General features: G+C 37.5%; 1 protein-coding gene across 1 annotated transcript; it reads right to left on the bottom strand.

Moving 5' to 3' along the window:
- Window positions 1–407: 407 nt before the first annotated feature.
- LOC121327166 (vitellogenin-like) lies at window positions 408–16,729 on the bottom strand. Its single transcript, XM_041271014.1, has 36 exons — window positions 16,654–16,729; window positions 15,948–15,968; window positions 15,711–15,862; window positions 15,170–15,421; window positions 14,924–15,085; window positions 14,696–14,844; window positions 14,429–14,579; window positions 14,170–14,327; window positions 13,912–14,077; window positions 13,697–13,822; window positions 13,395–13,613; window positions 13,086–13,303; window positions 12,895–12,992; window positions 12,681–12,805; window positions 12,487–12,588; window positions 12,007–12,126; window positions 11,713–11,902; window positions 11,110–11,203; window positions 10,832–11,017; window positions 10,442–10,589; window positions 10,134–10,344; window positions 8,190–8,368; window positions 7,484–7,876; window positions 7,334–7,390; window positions 6,883–6,984; window positions 5,655–5,747; window positions 5,143–5,355; window positions 4,907–5,049; window positions 4,284–4,422; window positions 3,915–4,047; window positions 2,651–2,834; window positions 2,116–2,210; window positions 1,802–1,896; window positions 1,544–1,709; window positions 1,068–1,229; window positions 408–763 (listed from the first exon to the last, which is right to left on the bottom strand). The coding sequence occupies exons 1-36, from the start codon at window positions 16,712–16,714 to the stop codon at window positions 651–653; spliced, it is 5,376 nt and encodes a 1,791-aa protein (XP_041126948.1). The 5' UTR covers window positions 16,715–16,729; the 3' UTR covers window positions 408–650.
- Window positions 16,730–18,450: the final 1,721 nt, after the last annotated feature.

Below are 18,450 nucleotides of genomic sequence, written 5' to 3'. Positions count from 1 at the left end.
CCCTACTTTTTTTCAGTAAAGGTTTGTCTGATTTGTGGAAATTGTAGACCCAGTTCCCACCCTTTAAAAGGTAAAACATCCCTGCATAAGATCTCTCTTCCAATTTATGGAGCCTCAAATTTCAGAAATTGTTTGATTTGATGCTGCTTAAGAGAAACGGCAAGCTGGAAAGCCATACAATTGTTCACAGCTTCTCAGAACACCCATCCACCTTAGTTTTAGATTGAATCTACTTCCATGAGTCTCGTCCATACACATTCATGGACCCTTCAACGTTAAAGGCAAACTGACCTCATGTGAAAAGACACAGTTGTTTTTAGAATACCAGTAAAATATTTGTACATTTGTTAATCCCCTTAACAATAGTTTTTGTTTTGCTTTTTTAAAAGAAAACACAGACAATGTTATTTGCATGCTGTTCTGAATTTATTAAATCCTTAGATAGATAGATAGATCGATAGATAGATAGATACATAGATAGATAGACAGATAGATAGATAGATAGATAGATAGATAGATAGATAGATAGATAGATAGATAGATAGATAGATAGATAGATCTAAAGTAATGATCAGCTTGGTCAACCTTAACACATTTGAATTGATGTCTAGATTAGGCAAATATACAGTACATCGTTCAATGTACTACAGTTAAGCACACTGAGCACTGCAGCGGCAGGCTACGTGGGCATCCACAGTATCTTTAATGTCCACACTCTTCTCTGAGAAGCTCAGCTTGCCATCCGTTCTGGTCACGTACGATTCTGGAAGAGAAAAGAGATTTTTTTATTCTATTTTTTAAATTAAACTTTTTAAACAGCTACAGTGAAAACTGCAATTTTCCCCTCATTATCCCAGCCAGACTGCTTCACTCTCTTGTTAAGCTCTGTAAGATTGTATCTCATTTCCACAAGACAGGATATGGGATGCTAAAGCCCAGCTTTGTGAAATTCACAGTCCTTTGCACTACGTGCTGTGGACCCAGGTGCATGGCTCTGGCTGCATGGTTCAACGCAGTGGCAGACCTTTCTTTATGATTTGTTTTATTACAGCACAACAGAAACCTACCATTTGGAAGGCAATGGAAACCAACGGTGACAGGAGTAGTTCTGAGTGGGAAGCACCCTGACAGGCAACGCAGCACAGGCTCCACTGAATAACACTTGGAGTCCTGTCCATCGAGAAGCACCTGCTTCTCCAGTTTCACAAACTCATGCTGCAGTCTACATTCTGTAACAACACAGACAACACATCAAGCAATGGGGAGAGAAACTGTCATGTACAGTACTGGATCTGAGTTCTTGGGTTCAAATCCCAAATAATAGTGTTCTTCAAGACCAACCGTCTACAAAACTATGGGATGTCCCAACAGAAAAGGTAAAGCTATATTAAGTTAAAAAAATACTTTGCTATTAAAAATAATCACACACACTCACAGCCCATAGCAATATACATTGTATTGCAATTTGCATTGCAACATTATTATCAGTGTGATAAAACTTAAGCAGTTTGTATTAATAAAAGTACATATCAAAATGCTTTACTTTCACTGGTTCCGCAGCCCTCCCCCGGAATGATCCACGAATGTGCAAAGCTCACATAGTCCTCGGCCACATATCCATTTGGTGTCTGATATTCCTGTTTCAATTCTCCATCTCCACGACCACATATTCCACAGGTCTTTCCCTTCATCCAGGAAGCAACTTTAACCTGGAAGGCATAGTAAAGTTTCTCAGAAAAATGCTAGTTGACCTTTCAAATAAAATCTGGTTTCTTTGAATTTGACTGCAAGTTCACTGCACCTTCCAAGTGTTTCCGTCAAAATATATTTCACTGATTCCATGGCTTTGAGCGCTGAGAGACAGCCCTGTCCCAATTGGCTGGATTGTTATTGAACCTTAAAAAATCACAACACAAATATTACAATTTGCCCCGCCATTCTGTATTTTAATTATCAGATGAGTTGAAAAGTATTTATTTCATATTACTATTTTGGTGTTTTGATAATACTCAGCAGAGTCATGGGAAAAGTCTGTAGCATTCCCCCATCCACACTATATTTTTTGTGTCACTAACCATTGTCATGCATCTGTACAGTGTATTGCAATGCACAAACCTGTTGAATCCACGTATGGGAGGTTGCTCATTGGAATTTTCAGGCCGTTAACCGTGAGCCATATGCTGCTTTCATCTGGATGCATATCAACATTACTAGAAAGAAGGTTTAGATAAAAGATTGCATTTTAGAATGCATTTCAGAATGTCTGTTGGGTTAGGTTGCCAGCAGTGTGTGTGTCCTTTTGAGATAAATACCTAAAACAATACATAGTGCAAACCAGTGCTCATGTCATGAGAAGAACTCAAAATACATCAATTAACATAAAATCTTCGTAGTGTTCTTTTTTTTATACCAATACTAAATGTACACAAGTTAACCTTGAAAATGTGTTGGGATACCACTATAATACCAATACATTCTCAGCATTACCAGTGATGGCAACACAAAGGAGGTTTCACATTGGCCGCAGTACAGTAGAACTCTCTTACTGTGGTAGTGCAATAGATTACAACTTTATTTGTGACTATTGGCTCTTTAATTTTGTTTTGAAGAGTGTAGGATTGGTGTTAATACTTGAGATGACTGAACTCACACATCACCAAGCTGCACATTAATCGATTCTTTTCCAGTGGTTTCATCTTTCTTCATTAGAACAATGAACTTGAGATCAGAGGTACAATCTTGAGCAAGGACTTGATTGCAGGATATAGGCATTTCAGTCCTGAATTTGACATCATTGAATGTTGTCAATGTGTTGTTTGCTGATGTGCATTGAGCTGGAAACGAAAATGGGAATAATGTAATGACTAGGCTGTCTGGTTTTTGGGTGAAATCTAATGCTTTTTAAAAAACTGGGTAGAATTATTTAATGAAAAAATTGAGTGAAATCAGGTGGATTTTTTAAAGATATGCTCAAGAAAGAATAAATATTTGGGTAGAAATTGGATTTTCTTTAGAAAGAAATAAACAAATGCTTAAGCACAAAGTGTTGATAACAAAGTTGTCATGAACAGTTTAAATCCCCAGCGTATGTATATTTCCACACATTGGGGTATGCAAACTTTTGACAACATCTCTCTCTCTCTCTTTCTCTCTCTCTCTCTCTTTATATATAGGCATTTCTCCATTCCAATCAAGTTTTATTTTGTACTGGAGTAGCAAGTATAATTGCACACAGAACATACAGGAAAACTAAACAACTCCATGCTGTTTTACAAAGTGAAATGATCGACTGTTACATCTAAATGCTCTTGGCTTAAACACACACTCATAAAACAAATAACTGGGAAGAAAAGTGTGCAAAAAAAGAAAAAACCTTAAAGCTATATTGCTGTAATTTTGAAAAATCAAAAAAATTATATGTATAAATTATACTAAGAAGCCACATTTTTTTAATAGGTAAATCAGCCTACTATCATCAGTGCCAGTTCTGCTCTGTTGCAACTGTGCATGCATTTATTCATATACAGTATATGCCTATTCTGAGAGTTTTCGGGTTTAAACCCGAAAATCAGATGCCCTAGTAATAACCTTGTTAATACAAACTTTGACATTTATGTTGGTAAAAACGTTTGATTATGTGGTGTGCATAACCATGTAATAACATGGTAAATACAAGGTTATTACTAATGTTTCCTTCTTTTACATGGTAACTAATGGTAGAAAAAGTACAACTGCATGTAAATGGCCTTTACCATGGTGGTGCCATTTATTTACATCAGTTAATATTGTTTACAAGGCCATTTACACATAAATACATGGTAGTTGCCATATAAAATATATTAATGACATGGTGTAATTCTAAAGTGCTTCTGTGTTCATGTATTGAAAATTAAAATGACTGTAAATGAACCAACCTGAAAAGGCGTCTGCGAACATATCGGGAAGGGAGCTAAGGATGTTCCACCCTTCTTGTTTTTGCTGTTCGTTGGGGTTTTGTCCAACAGGCAGTGCAAGAGGAACTTGGATAGCCCTTTTGAAAATGGTCATCTGCATAAAGAAATAATAAATGAAAACATAAATAAATGCACAGGAATACCCGGCACATATTCTGTAAATGTAAGCTTTTGAATATTCTATGCAATACAATTCCAGTTGCCCATGCAATGCATTTTCAGTGTCTGTTCCGATCTTAATTTGATACTATTTTTTTAATGAAAAAAAGACTTGATTAAAGGCTTCCAGAATGTACCCCAAATGAAATTCAAGTAAAGTTAAATATTTACCCTTGGTGTCTTTATAACCGCATCAATGGTCCTTGTGGAAGTTGCTGCTAATGTTACTGCAATCTGCCTGGATGGGTTTTTATGCCGGCTCTCAGAAAATCCTAACAGCAATGCAGCTCCAGGTACATATTCAGCCAACCTGTGCAGAAAAGGAAATGACACTTGAGTCCCAGAAAGAAAGCTGTTACACTGCATTCTAAATATCCTAATGTTGTAACACAAAATGTATTGAAAATGTGTGTCATATTACAATATTATAACTCTGTCAACCCTTTATTAAACTATGCAAGTTATTGGTTTGTTTGTTTTAATTGTACACGGCTATCTACATTAAACAATATGACAATTCATGTCTGGAGAAAAGCATTTTTCAGTAATATAAATTCATTTTATACTGAATGAAAGTCCAGCAATATTTCTATACATTTCTATACAAAATTTATAACATTTAATTTAAGGGCTTGTAATCTTATTATTACTTTTAGTATTGTATCTAAATAATAATAATACACCAAACATTTTCAACGGATCAGATCGGAATTTGTAATGTTTACCTACTTGTACATTTAGAATAAACTATAGACTAAATATACAGGGACATACAAAGTGATAAAGATACATACATCTCTGCGGTTCGTTTTGCTTGCCGAGGAATCCTTCGCCACTCTGCTTTAATCTGCATGGCTGGATGATTAGCCAGTTGCCCAGTCACTGCCTTAACAGCTATCTTATAGTCCTGGCATTCATCTCCCCATCCTACCACAGCCTAGAAAACACAGAAAACATGGAATAAATAAAAATCAATTGCCAAGCATTTTGCTGTGTTAAGCCCAAGCTGGAAACGTCCATTTTATCTTACCATTGTTTTATAGTGGCTGAGTCTGACACCATCGGCACAGATTTGCCACTTGCTTCTCTCTTTAAGTTCAGCAGCCATCAGTTGAACCCTGGGTTTACTTGCTCTGTTATCGTTATAGACAGCGATCTGGTAGCCCTGCTGTTTCCCATCACTCCTTATGGCTTGAGCAATGATGGCTAGTGCAGGTGGCATTACATCTCCAAGAAACCTAGGCTGGAGGACACAACATAGATTGTTGACTTATTAAGGGTGCGCTAGGAGCAACTGGCAGTGGCTTTGATCAAATATATGTGCTCTGTGCACACAAGCCATCACAGCTGTATAAAATAGAGCAAGTTATAAACTAATTTAATACACAGTAATATGTATAATAGTTAAAAGGTAATGTTTTTGAAAAATTAAATAAGGAGTTTTTATTTTTTTTTACAATGGGGTATTTTACCCTTTAACCCCACTCTAAAAATGCCAATGTATTCCAGAAAAAAGCCTGTTATTAAGCATGAATGACCAACCTGTTGAGATGCTGCTGCAAAGCTAGAAGCGCTGCTGCTGCTGCTGCTGCTGCTGCTGCTTGACTGTCTATCTGACAGCTTCCTGGGGCCATGCTAGAATAACATTGAGACAGTTCAACAACTCAACAGCTGTTGTTTAAATTTAATAAAAGTTGTTAATCTGACCTCATCTTTTTGTCACAGCAAATGGGATTTGAACCACACTTGCATGATCATGCACTATATAGCCCCGGGGAACCCTTGAACAGAAGTTAGGCAGGATTTCATTTTTCTAAAGCGTCTCTCTTTCTCTCATACAGTTAGCATATCTGAAGAGTTTGAATAGCGCTATGGAGAAATTAGAATACCCCCGGTCCAACAGAGTGGACAGAGGGCACTGCTTTTCCCTGATTAAAAAATAAATAAATTGGAGACAAGAATCTGAACATAAGTTATGTTTTGTTTGATGGAAGTTATATTCATATATAAATTAAATGATCTTGTTCACCCTAGAATTTTTGTGCAATAATTTAGCACTTTACCTGGCATTTCCCAGGCTTTTGCTTTGTATTCCCTGTGCTTTTTCATGGTTCACAGTGTTGTTTACAATGCTGTACCATGCTGCTCTGTGGTCCACCATGCCTGCCTGAGCTTTAATCAAGCTTTTACTGTGCTTTTACTAGGCTTCACTACATATACACTTCCATGCTCTTACTGTGGTATACCATAGTAAACTTGTATTGGGTTATAATAACTTCTTCTAGAGATTTAGACATAAGAGTACCAGCAAATAATAATTTGGCAAAGCTAGAAAAGGCAACAGTGTGGAGAGAAAAAGGGAGCTTGTGAATGATAAAGTACAGAATGTTTGTTGGACAAATGTGCCGTATCTGACAATCTGATAACAAGGCATACACCTCTTAAATATCTTATAGAGTGTGATCTGATAGCCCTGCTATTTCCCATCACTCCTTATAGCTTGAGCAATAATGGCCAGCAGAGGTGGCATTGAATCTCCAAGGAACCTAGGCTGGAGGACACAACATAGATTGATGATAATTTATTAAGGGTGCGCTAGCAGGTACTGACAGTGGCATTGATAAAACGCCTGTGCTCACAAACCACACAACTGTATAAAAAATAGAGAAAGTTATAAAAAAAATATAGTGTAATATTTGGTCCTATAACCCCACTCTAAAATGCTAATGTATTCCAGAACAAAACCTGTTATTAAGTCTGAATGACCAACCTGTCGCGATCCTCCTGCAAACCTGGAAGCGCTGCTGCTGCTGCTGCTGCTGCTGCTGCTGCTGCTGCTTGACTGTCTGTCTGACAGCTTCCTGGGGCCATGCTAGAATGAGACAGTTCAACAACTCTCAAGGTGCTGTCCGGAAGCTTCTACACTGCTTAAATTTAATAAAAGTGGTATGTTTTTTACGTCCAAATTTGAACCACACTTACTCTATATGAGTCTCTTGGGACCCTTGAATAGAAGTTAGGAAGCATTTAATTATTTATACCCCTCTCTTTCTTTACAACAGTTAGCATATCTGAACAGTTTGAATAGCTATGGAGAAACTAGAATACCCCTGGACCAACAGAAACAGAAAATGCACAGTCGGCACTGCTTTTGCTTGATATAAAAAAAAAGCTAATTTGAGACAAGAAGCTAAACTGAACTTATGTTTTGTATATCTTACCTCATGAATGTGAGCTGACCGGAACTTGAATGCAAAAATCTCTGGAGTTCCCTTTTGCTGTAAAAGAAAGTCATGTGTCTTTACATTTGGTATTTTATTCCCCTGAGATTCCCCCAACTTTAAAAAGAAATGCAGTCTTAAATGCTTCACCTGTTGCTGGCTGGATTGACTAGAGGACCCGCTGCTGCTGCTCGAACTGCTGCCTCTTTTATTTCTCGACTGCCTCTGCCTTCTAGAGTGACTGTCACTGGAAGAGCTGCTGCTGCTGCTGCTGCTGCTGTTGTTGTTCTTGTTGTTTTTGTGCTGGTGTTGTTGTCTCTCATCCTGATAATTGCCGTGGTGCTTATCCTGACCTCTGTCTTGATTTTGTCTCTTGTGCTGCTTCTGCCATTTCTCCTGGCTGTTCTCGGAAGAAGAGCTGCTGGAGGAGGAGGAGGAGGAGGAGGAGGAGGAGGAGGAGGACGAGGAGGAGGAGGAGGAGCTGCTTTGAGAGCTGGATAACGTAGAGTTTCTCTTTCTATAAGCTGATCTCCTTTTGTTCACCTGTTGGAAAAATTACGCAAAATGAATCTACTGGTCAGAGAGCATTCATACCTATTTGAAAGGTTTCTCAATTGTCTGCCATGTTTGCAGTCTAAATATACATGGTTTGTCTTGGTAAGAATGACATTATCATGACTGTCCCCACTTTGTAAAGCTCAAATTAAAATCCATACAGGATACATGTAGTGTACATGCTTTAATTTAAACAGTAAGAGGTCTAAATTTCATAACCTTGCTATACAAATTTGAATTCTATAACCAGAGGGGTATTTATATTTGGCTGAAGTCTATTGGATACGCCTGAAACGATTACCTTTTCTGTTTTCAGGAGTTTGTGCAGTTTCAACAGGACTGTTTTTCCTTGAGGACCTTCCTCTGTCTCCTCCTCATTGGGCATAGCCTTCAAGGATATTAGTTTGATTATCTTTGAAGCTGCCTTTGCTCCTGCCTGAATTTCAATCTGCAGTTTTTCAATGGATTCCTTTGACCGATCTGCAAACAGAACATCAAGTTAAAATGTATAAATGAGGTTTATATATATATATATATATATATATATATATATATATATATATATGTATATATGCAAAAGTTTTAGGCAGGTGTGAAAAAATGCTGTACAGTAAGAATTATTTCAAAAATAGACACGTTAATAGATTATATTTATCAATTAACTAAATGCAAAGTGAGTGAACAGAAGAAAAATCTAAATCAAATCCATATTTGGTGTGACCACCCTTTGCCTTCAAAACAGCATCAATTCCTCTAGGTACACTTGCACAAAGTCAGGGATTTTGTAGGCATAAAGTCAGGTGTATGATTAAACAATTATACCAAACAGGTGCTAATGATTATCAATTCAATATGTAGGTTGAAACACAATCATTAACTGAAACAGAAACAGCTGTGTAGGAGGAATAAAACTGGGTGAGGAACAGCCAAACTCAGCTAACAAGGTGATGTTGCTGAAGACAGTTTACTGTCAAAAGTCATACACCATGGCAAGACTGAGCACAGCAACAAGACACAAGGTAATTATACTGCATCAGCAAGGTCTCTCCCAGGCAGAAATTTCAAGGCAGATAGGGGTTTCCAGATGTGCTGTCCAAGATCTTTTGAAGAAGCACAAAGAAACAGGCAATGTTGAGGACATCAGCTCAGAATTGGCAGAAAACAGTGGGACCCTGGTACACCCATCTACTGTCCAGAGAAGTCTGGTCAGAAGTGGCCTTCAAGGAAGACTTGCGGCCAAAAAGCCATGCCTCCGACGTGGAAACAAGGCCAAGTGACTCAACTATGCACGAAAACACAGGAACTGGGGTGCAGAAAAATGGCAGCAGGTGCTCTGGACTGATGAGTCAGAATTTGAAATATTTGGCTGTAGCAGAAGGCAGTTTGTTTGCCAAAGGGCTGGAGAGCGATACACAAATGAGTGTCTGCAGGCAACAATGAAGCATGGTGGAGATTCTTTACAAGTTTGGGGCTGCATTTCTGCAAATGGAGTTGGGGATTTGGTCAGAATTAATGGTCTCCTGAATGCTGAGAAGTACAGGCAGATACTTATCCATCATGCAATACCATCAGGGAGGCATCTGATTGGCCCCAAATTTATTCTGCAGCATGACAATGACCCCAAACATACAGCGAAAATCATTAAGAACTATCTTCAACGTAAAGAAGAACAAGGAGTCCTGGAAGTGATGGTATGGCCCCCACAGAGCCCTGATCTCAACATCGTCGAGTCTGTCTGGGATTACATGAAGAGAGAGAAGCAACTGAGGCTGCCTAAATCCACAGAAGAACTGTGTTTAGTTCTCCAAGATGTTTGGGCCAACCTACCTGCCAAGTTCCTTCAAAAACTGTGTGCAAGTGTACCTAGAAGAATTAATGCTGTTTTGAAGGCATTATAAACTATTAACGTGTCTATTTTTGAAAGTATTCTTACTTTACAGCATTTTTTCACACCTGCCTAAAACTTTTGCACAGTACTGTACATATATATATATATTAGAATTGACAGTGAGAGCTAGATTCTGGTGCACTGGTGTAAGTTACTAAACCAGAAAGAACAGACTCATACTGTACATGGTATTTATTTAGCTGTTTGAATTGAATTTTCTGTTGATTTTTTTTTCTTTCAGTGATAATGAACAGGTCCAGAGACTTTAAGTGGTGATGGATTCATACATATTATGCCAAGAGTTTTCAACAGGCTTACTTTGAACAGAGCATACATAATTATGTTTGCAAATGGTACCTGGTTTCAGAGCAACTTTAGCTGTGTGTTCTCCGATAACCTTATACAGTGCAGAGTTTCTAATGAAAGCAGCATTCTTGGTTTTTCCCTCGAAGCACAACTGAAATCCAAAGTTTGTTGCTTTTGCACAAGATCGATGAGATGCGTCTGATGACTGTTGATATCCTGCTTGAGCTGAATAAACGCTGTCTTCTGCTGATACTTCAGAGGACTAGTATCACAAATAAAAGAAAGACAGAAGCACTTCATTTCAACACTGCAGCTAAACAAATAAAAGATGGTAGGAATTCAAAAGTGCTGGTTCTTACCATGCCGTGTGCACGCTCATTAGATGCTTGTTCTTTGGAAGTGAATCGCTGTTTCAAAATGTTCATATCGGCGGAGTCTGGCAGTATTGGGGTCACCTTTGAAGCTGATAAATCTTCCACATTTCTTGTAACAGCAAAGGCTTGAGCCCTATGGGGGGAACGGGATCATTAGAGCTGAACTAATCACAGATTTGTCAGTTTGGATTTGTAAAATAGCAATTAAAAAAAAATTATTTCAAAGAACATTCACTTTTTTATATTTTTCTCTTAAAACATCTATATGTAAAGCTAAAATAACCTCTTGTATGTCTGTTACTTTTCTATTTTTGCTGAGCTTTTCATTGTAATTAGTTAAAATGATATGCACAGTAATGTAAGCAAACAGTATACCTCAGGGACAGAAGCTCTTCCTCCTGCTGACACGGTAAAGCCTCTATCTTGAAGTTCTGTTCCTTCATGTCGATCCTTGCATTGAACTTCATTGGGATTGCCATGCGGGCTTTTGCACGTAATTCCACTCCAGCCTGAATTAAATGGGTGTTGATGCCCATCACTGCGATTGTGTGAATGGACACACTGCAAAAAGCAACATTTTATCACATACATTGAAATATGTTTTTCACAATTGCATCAATCAAGAGGTATTTATATTCTTTAAACAGACCTACCTCGGGGTGAGTTCGACTTGTGTCTGAATGTGGGAATTCAGCAACTGGGAGATGTGGAAACTGCCAGTGGGGGCAGGTGACAGCTGGGTTCGGACTTATTGGAAGCCTGAATAACCTATAATAATTATATTATATATATATATATATATCTAAATATTATATATATATATATATATATATATATATATATATAATCATATAATAGAAAGGGTTTCAATAGTAAAGAACCGTTTTAACAACGAGTTGCTCATGAAAGGTATTGGCAACCGTTACCTACAAAACAGTCATGCAAAGGGAGTCCCTCACGCTCTGCAAATAACCTCAACCCAACGACACTCTATAAAGACTCTCTCTGCCATTCCCTAATAAACGCAGAGACCTTTCTCATGTGAGACTGCCAATAAAGTTAATCTGCTCAAAATGAAATGTGTCCCTTAAACCAGGTTAGTACTTCAACAGGTTAAACACAAGTACACGATCATTCTTTACTTCAGAAGTATCATAATAAGTTTGTCATTCTTTTCTTTTTATTTTATATTTAATTTTGCTGTGTCAAACTTGCTTACATTCAACGTAGGCAAAGAGCTCATTGAACTTACTTACCATTTGCAGCAGCAGCTGCCACAGCAGCAGAGTACAAGCTTACTTCCATGGGAAAGCCAACGCAAGTGGGTACAATTCGACGTACTTCTGCAGCCAGCAAGGGCTTGGACCACTGTGCTGCAGCTCCATCCTGAAGCCTCCTGACCACCCTTCTTACAACATCTTGTCTTTCTAAAGGTCCAGTCATTGTCTGCAATTAAATAAGATATGTTCAGAGGGGTTCATTTATTCAACCTTAAGATCATTTAAAATATGTTTAACTGAGCGCTGAAGACTGCTAAAGGCATTCTGTACCTGAACGAAGTTCTCAATGACATTCTTGTCGATCTCAGAGAAGGATACCTCTTGTCCAAACACCTTGACATAAGCAGATGCCAGAGGTTTGTTTGACGATAAGGACTTCCAACCGGAGAGCTGTGCACAGTAAGAAGAAAAAAAAACTGTTAAAAAACAGTGAGCCTTCAATTTGATTGCAAAACTTTAAAATGTACTATTACAGTGCTCACTCATTATTTCGCTATCTTAGACAAAATATACTGAAAGATTACGAGGAGTGAATTAGTAAAGGATCCTTACACTATAAAATATAGCACAAGTAAAATTTGCTTTAAAGGGAAAGATCATGAAGTAGTAGATTCACATTTTAGCAGTGTACATATATCCACTAACTTGGAAAATACTTTTTACCATGCACTAAAATGACTAGAATGCACTACATGAAAAGTGAAGCTGCAACCGTAAAAGTTGGACAACTTTTCTGTAAAGCACCCTTACTGTTTTAAGGATGCTCTGGATCTTGCTTGTGCTTCGAGAGCTGCTGACTTTCTCTTGATGTTTCTTAAGGATCTCCTGCAGTCCCTCGGCACGGAGGCCAACCTGTGACAAAACATAATGGCAATTATGAATAATTTTGATATTTTTTTTTAAATGTAATATTTTCAAGAAACTCGTTAAGTTGATGCCTCTACCTCTAGAAGATCTGCTGCAGATCCAGCCATATATCCCCGGATTTTGGTCACCACAGCTGTGGGGAGGATGTTGGCTGCGTTGTTTATCACAAAGACATTAGCGGCAGCACCAGCCATCAGTTCAGCTAGAAAGAGAGAATGTAGTCAGTTATTATTATGTATGATTATTATGTATGATAAAAAAGGTTATCCTTTTAAGGATTATTATGCTTACTTTTGAAAGCATCAAGGTGAATAGCCTTGCTGTATTGGTAGCTCAGTCTATCAAGTTTGCGGCTCAGAAGTTTGACAGCTACATTGCAGGCAGCAGCACTAGTGTGGAAAAATTGTATTATCATCTAAACAATTAACCTTGACCAAAGTTTGGAAATGAGGGAAAGACTGTGAAATCTCATTGGTTCTTACACTGGGCGTGTGTCTGGGGCAGTGCTTCTGGTAAGAGCCTTCATGTGGGAGTAGGTGAAACTGGCCACTTGCAAACTGGTCTCCTTCAGCAGGGCATCAGCGAGCGTTGCCACCAGTGCCATGGGGGGTCTGGTTTCAAACAAAACTACACAAGCCAGCATTCGGACCTCAGGATGTAATTTTTTCTCCATAAAGATCTGCAGAGCAATTTCTTGAACCTGTAAGAACAATAGTATGCATTGTAGAGTTTTAGCGATGTCGTTGTATGTGCAATACCATTCATGGCATTGTATTCTGAATCCATCTCACCTTTCCCGGTTCCTTCTTGGCGATGTTCCTGAGGGCCATCACAGCATCTGCTTGAATTTTGACTGGAAGCTGTGAAGCTCCAGAGGAAAACCCTGGTAGGAACTTCTGGATGCGCTTGATACTAGAAGGCTGTCCCGCGTTGCCCAAAGCCTTCAGAGCAAGGCTAATGTCTTCATGATGGGCTCTGCTAGCAGCATCAGCAGCAAGGTCATGGAGAGGCTGAGAAAACAAGGAGGTTTGAGATGAACATTATCACAGCAATTCATAGAGAGACTGACTCCAGTACCCTGAGAGACACCTACCTGTAATGTTTTCTCTGGGCAGCTCTGCAATTTAGCACAGTACTTGTGAACCATGGAGCCATAACCAAGCAGAGCAATTTTGCGGAGAACGTGTGATTTCTGAACATGGCTAGAGGTGGCGATGTCCTGAAATGAGAAAGGTCATTCTTAGTGTAAAATGTGTTTTTCATTGTATTACTGATAATGTGGTTAAGTGCATGACATGACCAACTTACAGCCGCAACTTGCATGGTGTCTTGATCAGCTTTCATTAGGTGCATTGCTGTGAGCAGAGCCTGGGATGCTTCTGTCTCTGTGATGTCCCTATTCTGGATTTTGTCCTTTATGAACTTCAGTGCATTGGGCGTTCCTATTGCAGGAACTGCATCCAGGATCCAGTGTCTATAAAATATGCAAACAGGGGGAGAAGCAGAGTTAACTGTCAATGTTCAGGAAATTGTGTCTATTATAATCTCTAGAACCACAAAAGTTACCTGTAGTCATTTCTGTTTTGAAACTGCTTCCAGATGGCCTCAATGTTCTGATGGCTGGCTGAACGCAACAACTGGGTGAGTTGAAGAAACTTGGCTGGGGCATCAGAGTGGACCTGCTCCTGATTGTTCTGGACCAGATGGTGCAGAGTCTCCACTATCTAAAAAAAAGGTAAGCAGTGTAGCTAACAGAAACAAAAACATAAGCTGTAGCTAACAGAAATGTGAAGAATGCTGTGAATCAAAAAATATTTTACTGTACCTTTGTCTCTGGGTTATTATTTCTGATGAGTTGAATAGGTGTCTGAAGAATTTCAGATGCAAACTCATACTGCAATGAACCTCGGTTCTCGTACTCAGAATCAGTTGCTTTAACTGGACTGTTTCTGATTTCTTGGAAATTAAGACTTTGTCTGGAAAAGGAAAATTGTTAACAAAGTATTTCAAAATAATGACATGCTGTGCTGCAAGGAAGCTGAATGACTATGTCAGTTTAATTAGCCATCTTCATATTATGCAGGGAACATACCTTGCTTCCATTTGAGCAGCTCCATGCATTTCATTAAAGGGTGTGAACTGATGTATCTCCTGAGCATTCACTTGAGTGATCAGAGCACCATTGTCAGTGGGTTTCATCACGTATGTGTAGGTAGCGGCACCTCGCAGGTTCTTTCCATTCTAATCAGATATGGACAGGAAGATATGTTAGACCTAGAAAAACACCATGGAGAAGAAAGTTCAAAAGAAAGTATTTTACCTGTTGACAGCGGGCACAGTGCTCTGTATAAACCATACCAATGTCCTTCTTTTTTCTGTCCTCGCAGTTATTCAGGTCCTTGGATTTTGTGACAATGATGCGATTTGCCTTCTGGTCTTCCTGAATCACATAGTTTGTTTGGCAGACACCTTGAACTCCAACCTAGGAAAGGAAGCATCATTCTTTCAGCAAATGCAATAGAGCTTTTGACAGGTATCCCAATGACTAGCAAAAGGGGGTTATTACCTCCTGTAGATCATACACATTCTGGGTCTTCTTGATGTTGAGTTGCAGGAGGTTCAGGATTCCTCTCTGGATGTTGGTAACAGTCTCTGATACCTCCGCAGGAGAGTAAATATTTCCGACACGGCCGTTGCTGTACTCAAACTTGATGGGTTTTTGTAGCTGTGAAGCCAGTACCTTGGTTAATTTCTCACTAGGAGCAAATTGATCTTTGGGCCAAATTCCATTATACTCATTGATCTGAGGATCAACAATCTGAAACAAAGGAAAAAATAAGGGAAAAATTCAATCAGAGTGACGAATCCTGTAGATAATTATCTATATGTACTTTCAAAATGAACAATGCCTTTGTGACTATCTTCTGCCTTGCCACTGGTTCTAAAGCTATCTGAGAAGCTTGGGTCTTCCCATACTGTTCCAGTTGCATTTATTTGTGAAGTGCTTTACTCTAAGTTTTTTAAGTGTTTTTCTTTTTCTGAAAAAAAATTACAATGGAGGAATGGAGAAAATGGTCTTTAAAAAGTTGTTACTCAAACAAGCTTACCTTTAGAAGATATGTTTTTTGAGCAATCCCACTGATGTGTACTTTACTGGTTAACTTCAGACCAGCTTTTGCCAACCCTTTCTCTTGTAGTCCAGCTAGAAGGTAACCCTCGTATTTGTACACGTATGTCTTACTTGCACTGAAATCTGGTTCTAAAATGAAAGACAGTTACCATTACATCAGCAATTTCATTAAGATTTACATAAGTAAATATTTCAAATTGAAACCTTCACTTACCTATGTTGGATTGTTGACCAGCTGAAATATAAAGAGAATAAGAAAACATGTGAGGAAACTGCTGAAACATATGCCATCCTTGGTGTGAACTAGGGAAATACTGTATATGGACAAAGGATCGTTTTATATCTATATTTACACTTGTAGGTCTGGTTGAAAGAACAGGTTAGACAATACAGTAAACTAAGTGTATTTGCAGCACAATTGATGATTTTAAATGTTTGTTAATTAAAAGATTGGTTGCAAATGTATAGATTATGATTAGAAATAATAATACAAAATTAGTTTGAAATCATTGCATTCTATAATATGTGATATAACATGTGATACAGTATATTATTACATGGGTAACACTTTTGTTTAGAGAGCCATTATAAGTGGTTATATCTGGTTATAAACAATAGGGTATAATAACGTGAGGCAGACATATACATAGTCCATAATTGTTAATAGCATAAATAATAGTATGCTTATATATTGTTTATAATCACTTATAACGGATCTCTAAACTAAAGTTTTACCATTGCATGTTTCATATATATAACCATATAGTGATCCCTAAATTGTTAACATAATATCATGTAGTTTTTGAATAACTTTGAATAAATTGCATTTCTTTAATGATTGATAATAGACATATGCCTATGCTTGTTAAATCACAGTGCAGCATAGTACAAATATGAAATAAAATAAAAGATTTACTCACCCACAAGGGCTAAAGCCAGTGCAAGTACAAGCCTCCTCATGGTGAAGTCCAGTGCTTGCATGATTTCGATTCAGCCTTTATATAATAATCAGACCCAGGAGATGTGTAAGTTTTTGCTGACCATCAATTTCTGTTATCAGTTTTTCTGAACTGTTTTCCTACTCTTATCAAAATATCACCTTGCCCATCTTTCAACACAACATGTCAAATTACTATTCAAATTACACCTTTCCCTTAACTAAAAACAGTTGCATAGGTTGTCATGTCCTCGTCCAGGTTAGGTTGACTTGTCGTTTGCCAATTTGTCATTTTGATAACAGATTAAGAGCAACGTTCACATTTGTTCATCAGTGTCACTCATTGATTACACAGACTGTATTGGTGACTACGATCTCAAATTTTTATTTCCAGTTTAGATTTTAAAAGTTTTAAGATCCATACCTCAAAAGCCTGAATCAAAATTCCGAGGTAAAACTCTGTCTACTTTTTCAATGAAATGTAGATATAAAGCTTGAATTGAGGATATATTTAATACATATTCTACTGATGGTATTTGAATCAGTGTGCTTATTTATGACTAATTCATGTTAGTGGTAGAGATAATAATGAATAACTGTTTTACCAAACTCATGTTACCAAGTGTTACCAAATCTTTGCATGCTCTAATACACAATGTGATATCATATATATATATATATATATATATATATATATATATATATATATATATATATATATATATATATATATGCACACACACATATACAGCTATGGCCAAATGTTTTGCATCCCCTATAAAATTAACTATCATAAAGTTGAATGAAACCTGCTGAATAATGTTACGTTAACATATTGAAATGCATACTGCTTTGTAGTTTTTCATATACAAAAAATCCTGACAAAATTGAGAAATGTGACATTTCAAACTCTAACATAAAATACTGTACAAATATTATGGCGTCTGGTAGGCTTTTGCAATGCTGTTTTGTAGTTTCTTGATTACATGATGTTAAATAAAAGATAGAAATTATGTTAATATGTTTATTTTTTTATTATTATGTCTCAATTCTAAAATTCTAGGTGATGCAAACCTTTTGGCCATAGCAGAAGGTGCTTTTATTTTTCTTCTTAAATTGAGTTTTTAGCATCTAACCAATATCAAAACATGTCTGTGATGGCCGCCTTTGATCCTTTGATTGATTACTGTGAGAACACAGAAAATACACAGAACTGTAGATTCATCACAGAAACCACATGCACTGAATTCACTGCAGTATGTTCCTCACTTTCCTATCTGAAAGGCAATTAAACTGTTGATTCGAACATGGTTTAATTGCTAGGAAAAGGTGCAGTGACAATGGTGGAATATGTTATGAATATCAGTTGAATTTAAGTGTCTCTATATAGATAATTTTACTATATTTTTACATTTCTTCCTATGAAAACAGTTTAACTATGTTAATGTATAATAGCACTCACTGCACTGTATATGTTTAAAAACTGTATGCATAGATTAGTTAAGATATATATATACACACACACACACACACACACACACACACACAGTGCCTTGAAAAAGTATTTGCCCCATCTGATTTTTTGCATTTTAGCATAGTTTTGACACTAAATGTTATGTTCAACCAAAATCGAATACTGTATAAGATAAAAGGAACCCTGAGTGAACACATAACACAAAATGTTGATACTTATTTCATTTATTTATTAAAGAAAGTTATGCAACACCCAATGCCCCCGTGTGAAAAAGTAATCGCCCCCTTAGACTCAATAACTGGTTAT

Source organism: Polyodon spathula, chromosome 14 (assembly GCF_017654505.1).
Source record: "Polyodon spathula isolate WHYD16114869_AA chromosome 14, ASM1765450v1, whole genome shotgun sequence".
NCBI lineage: Eukaryota > Metazoa > Chordata > Actinopteri > Acipenseriformes > Polyodontidae > Polyodon > Polyodon spathula.
The sequence above is the reverse complement of the archived record's forward strand: the minus strand, read 5'-3'. Positions and strand labels throughout refer to the sequence as shown.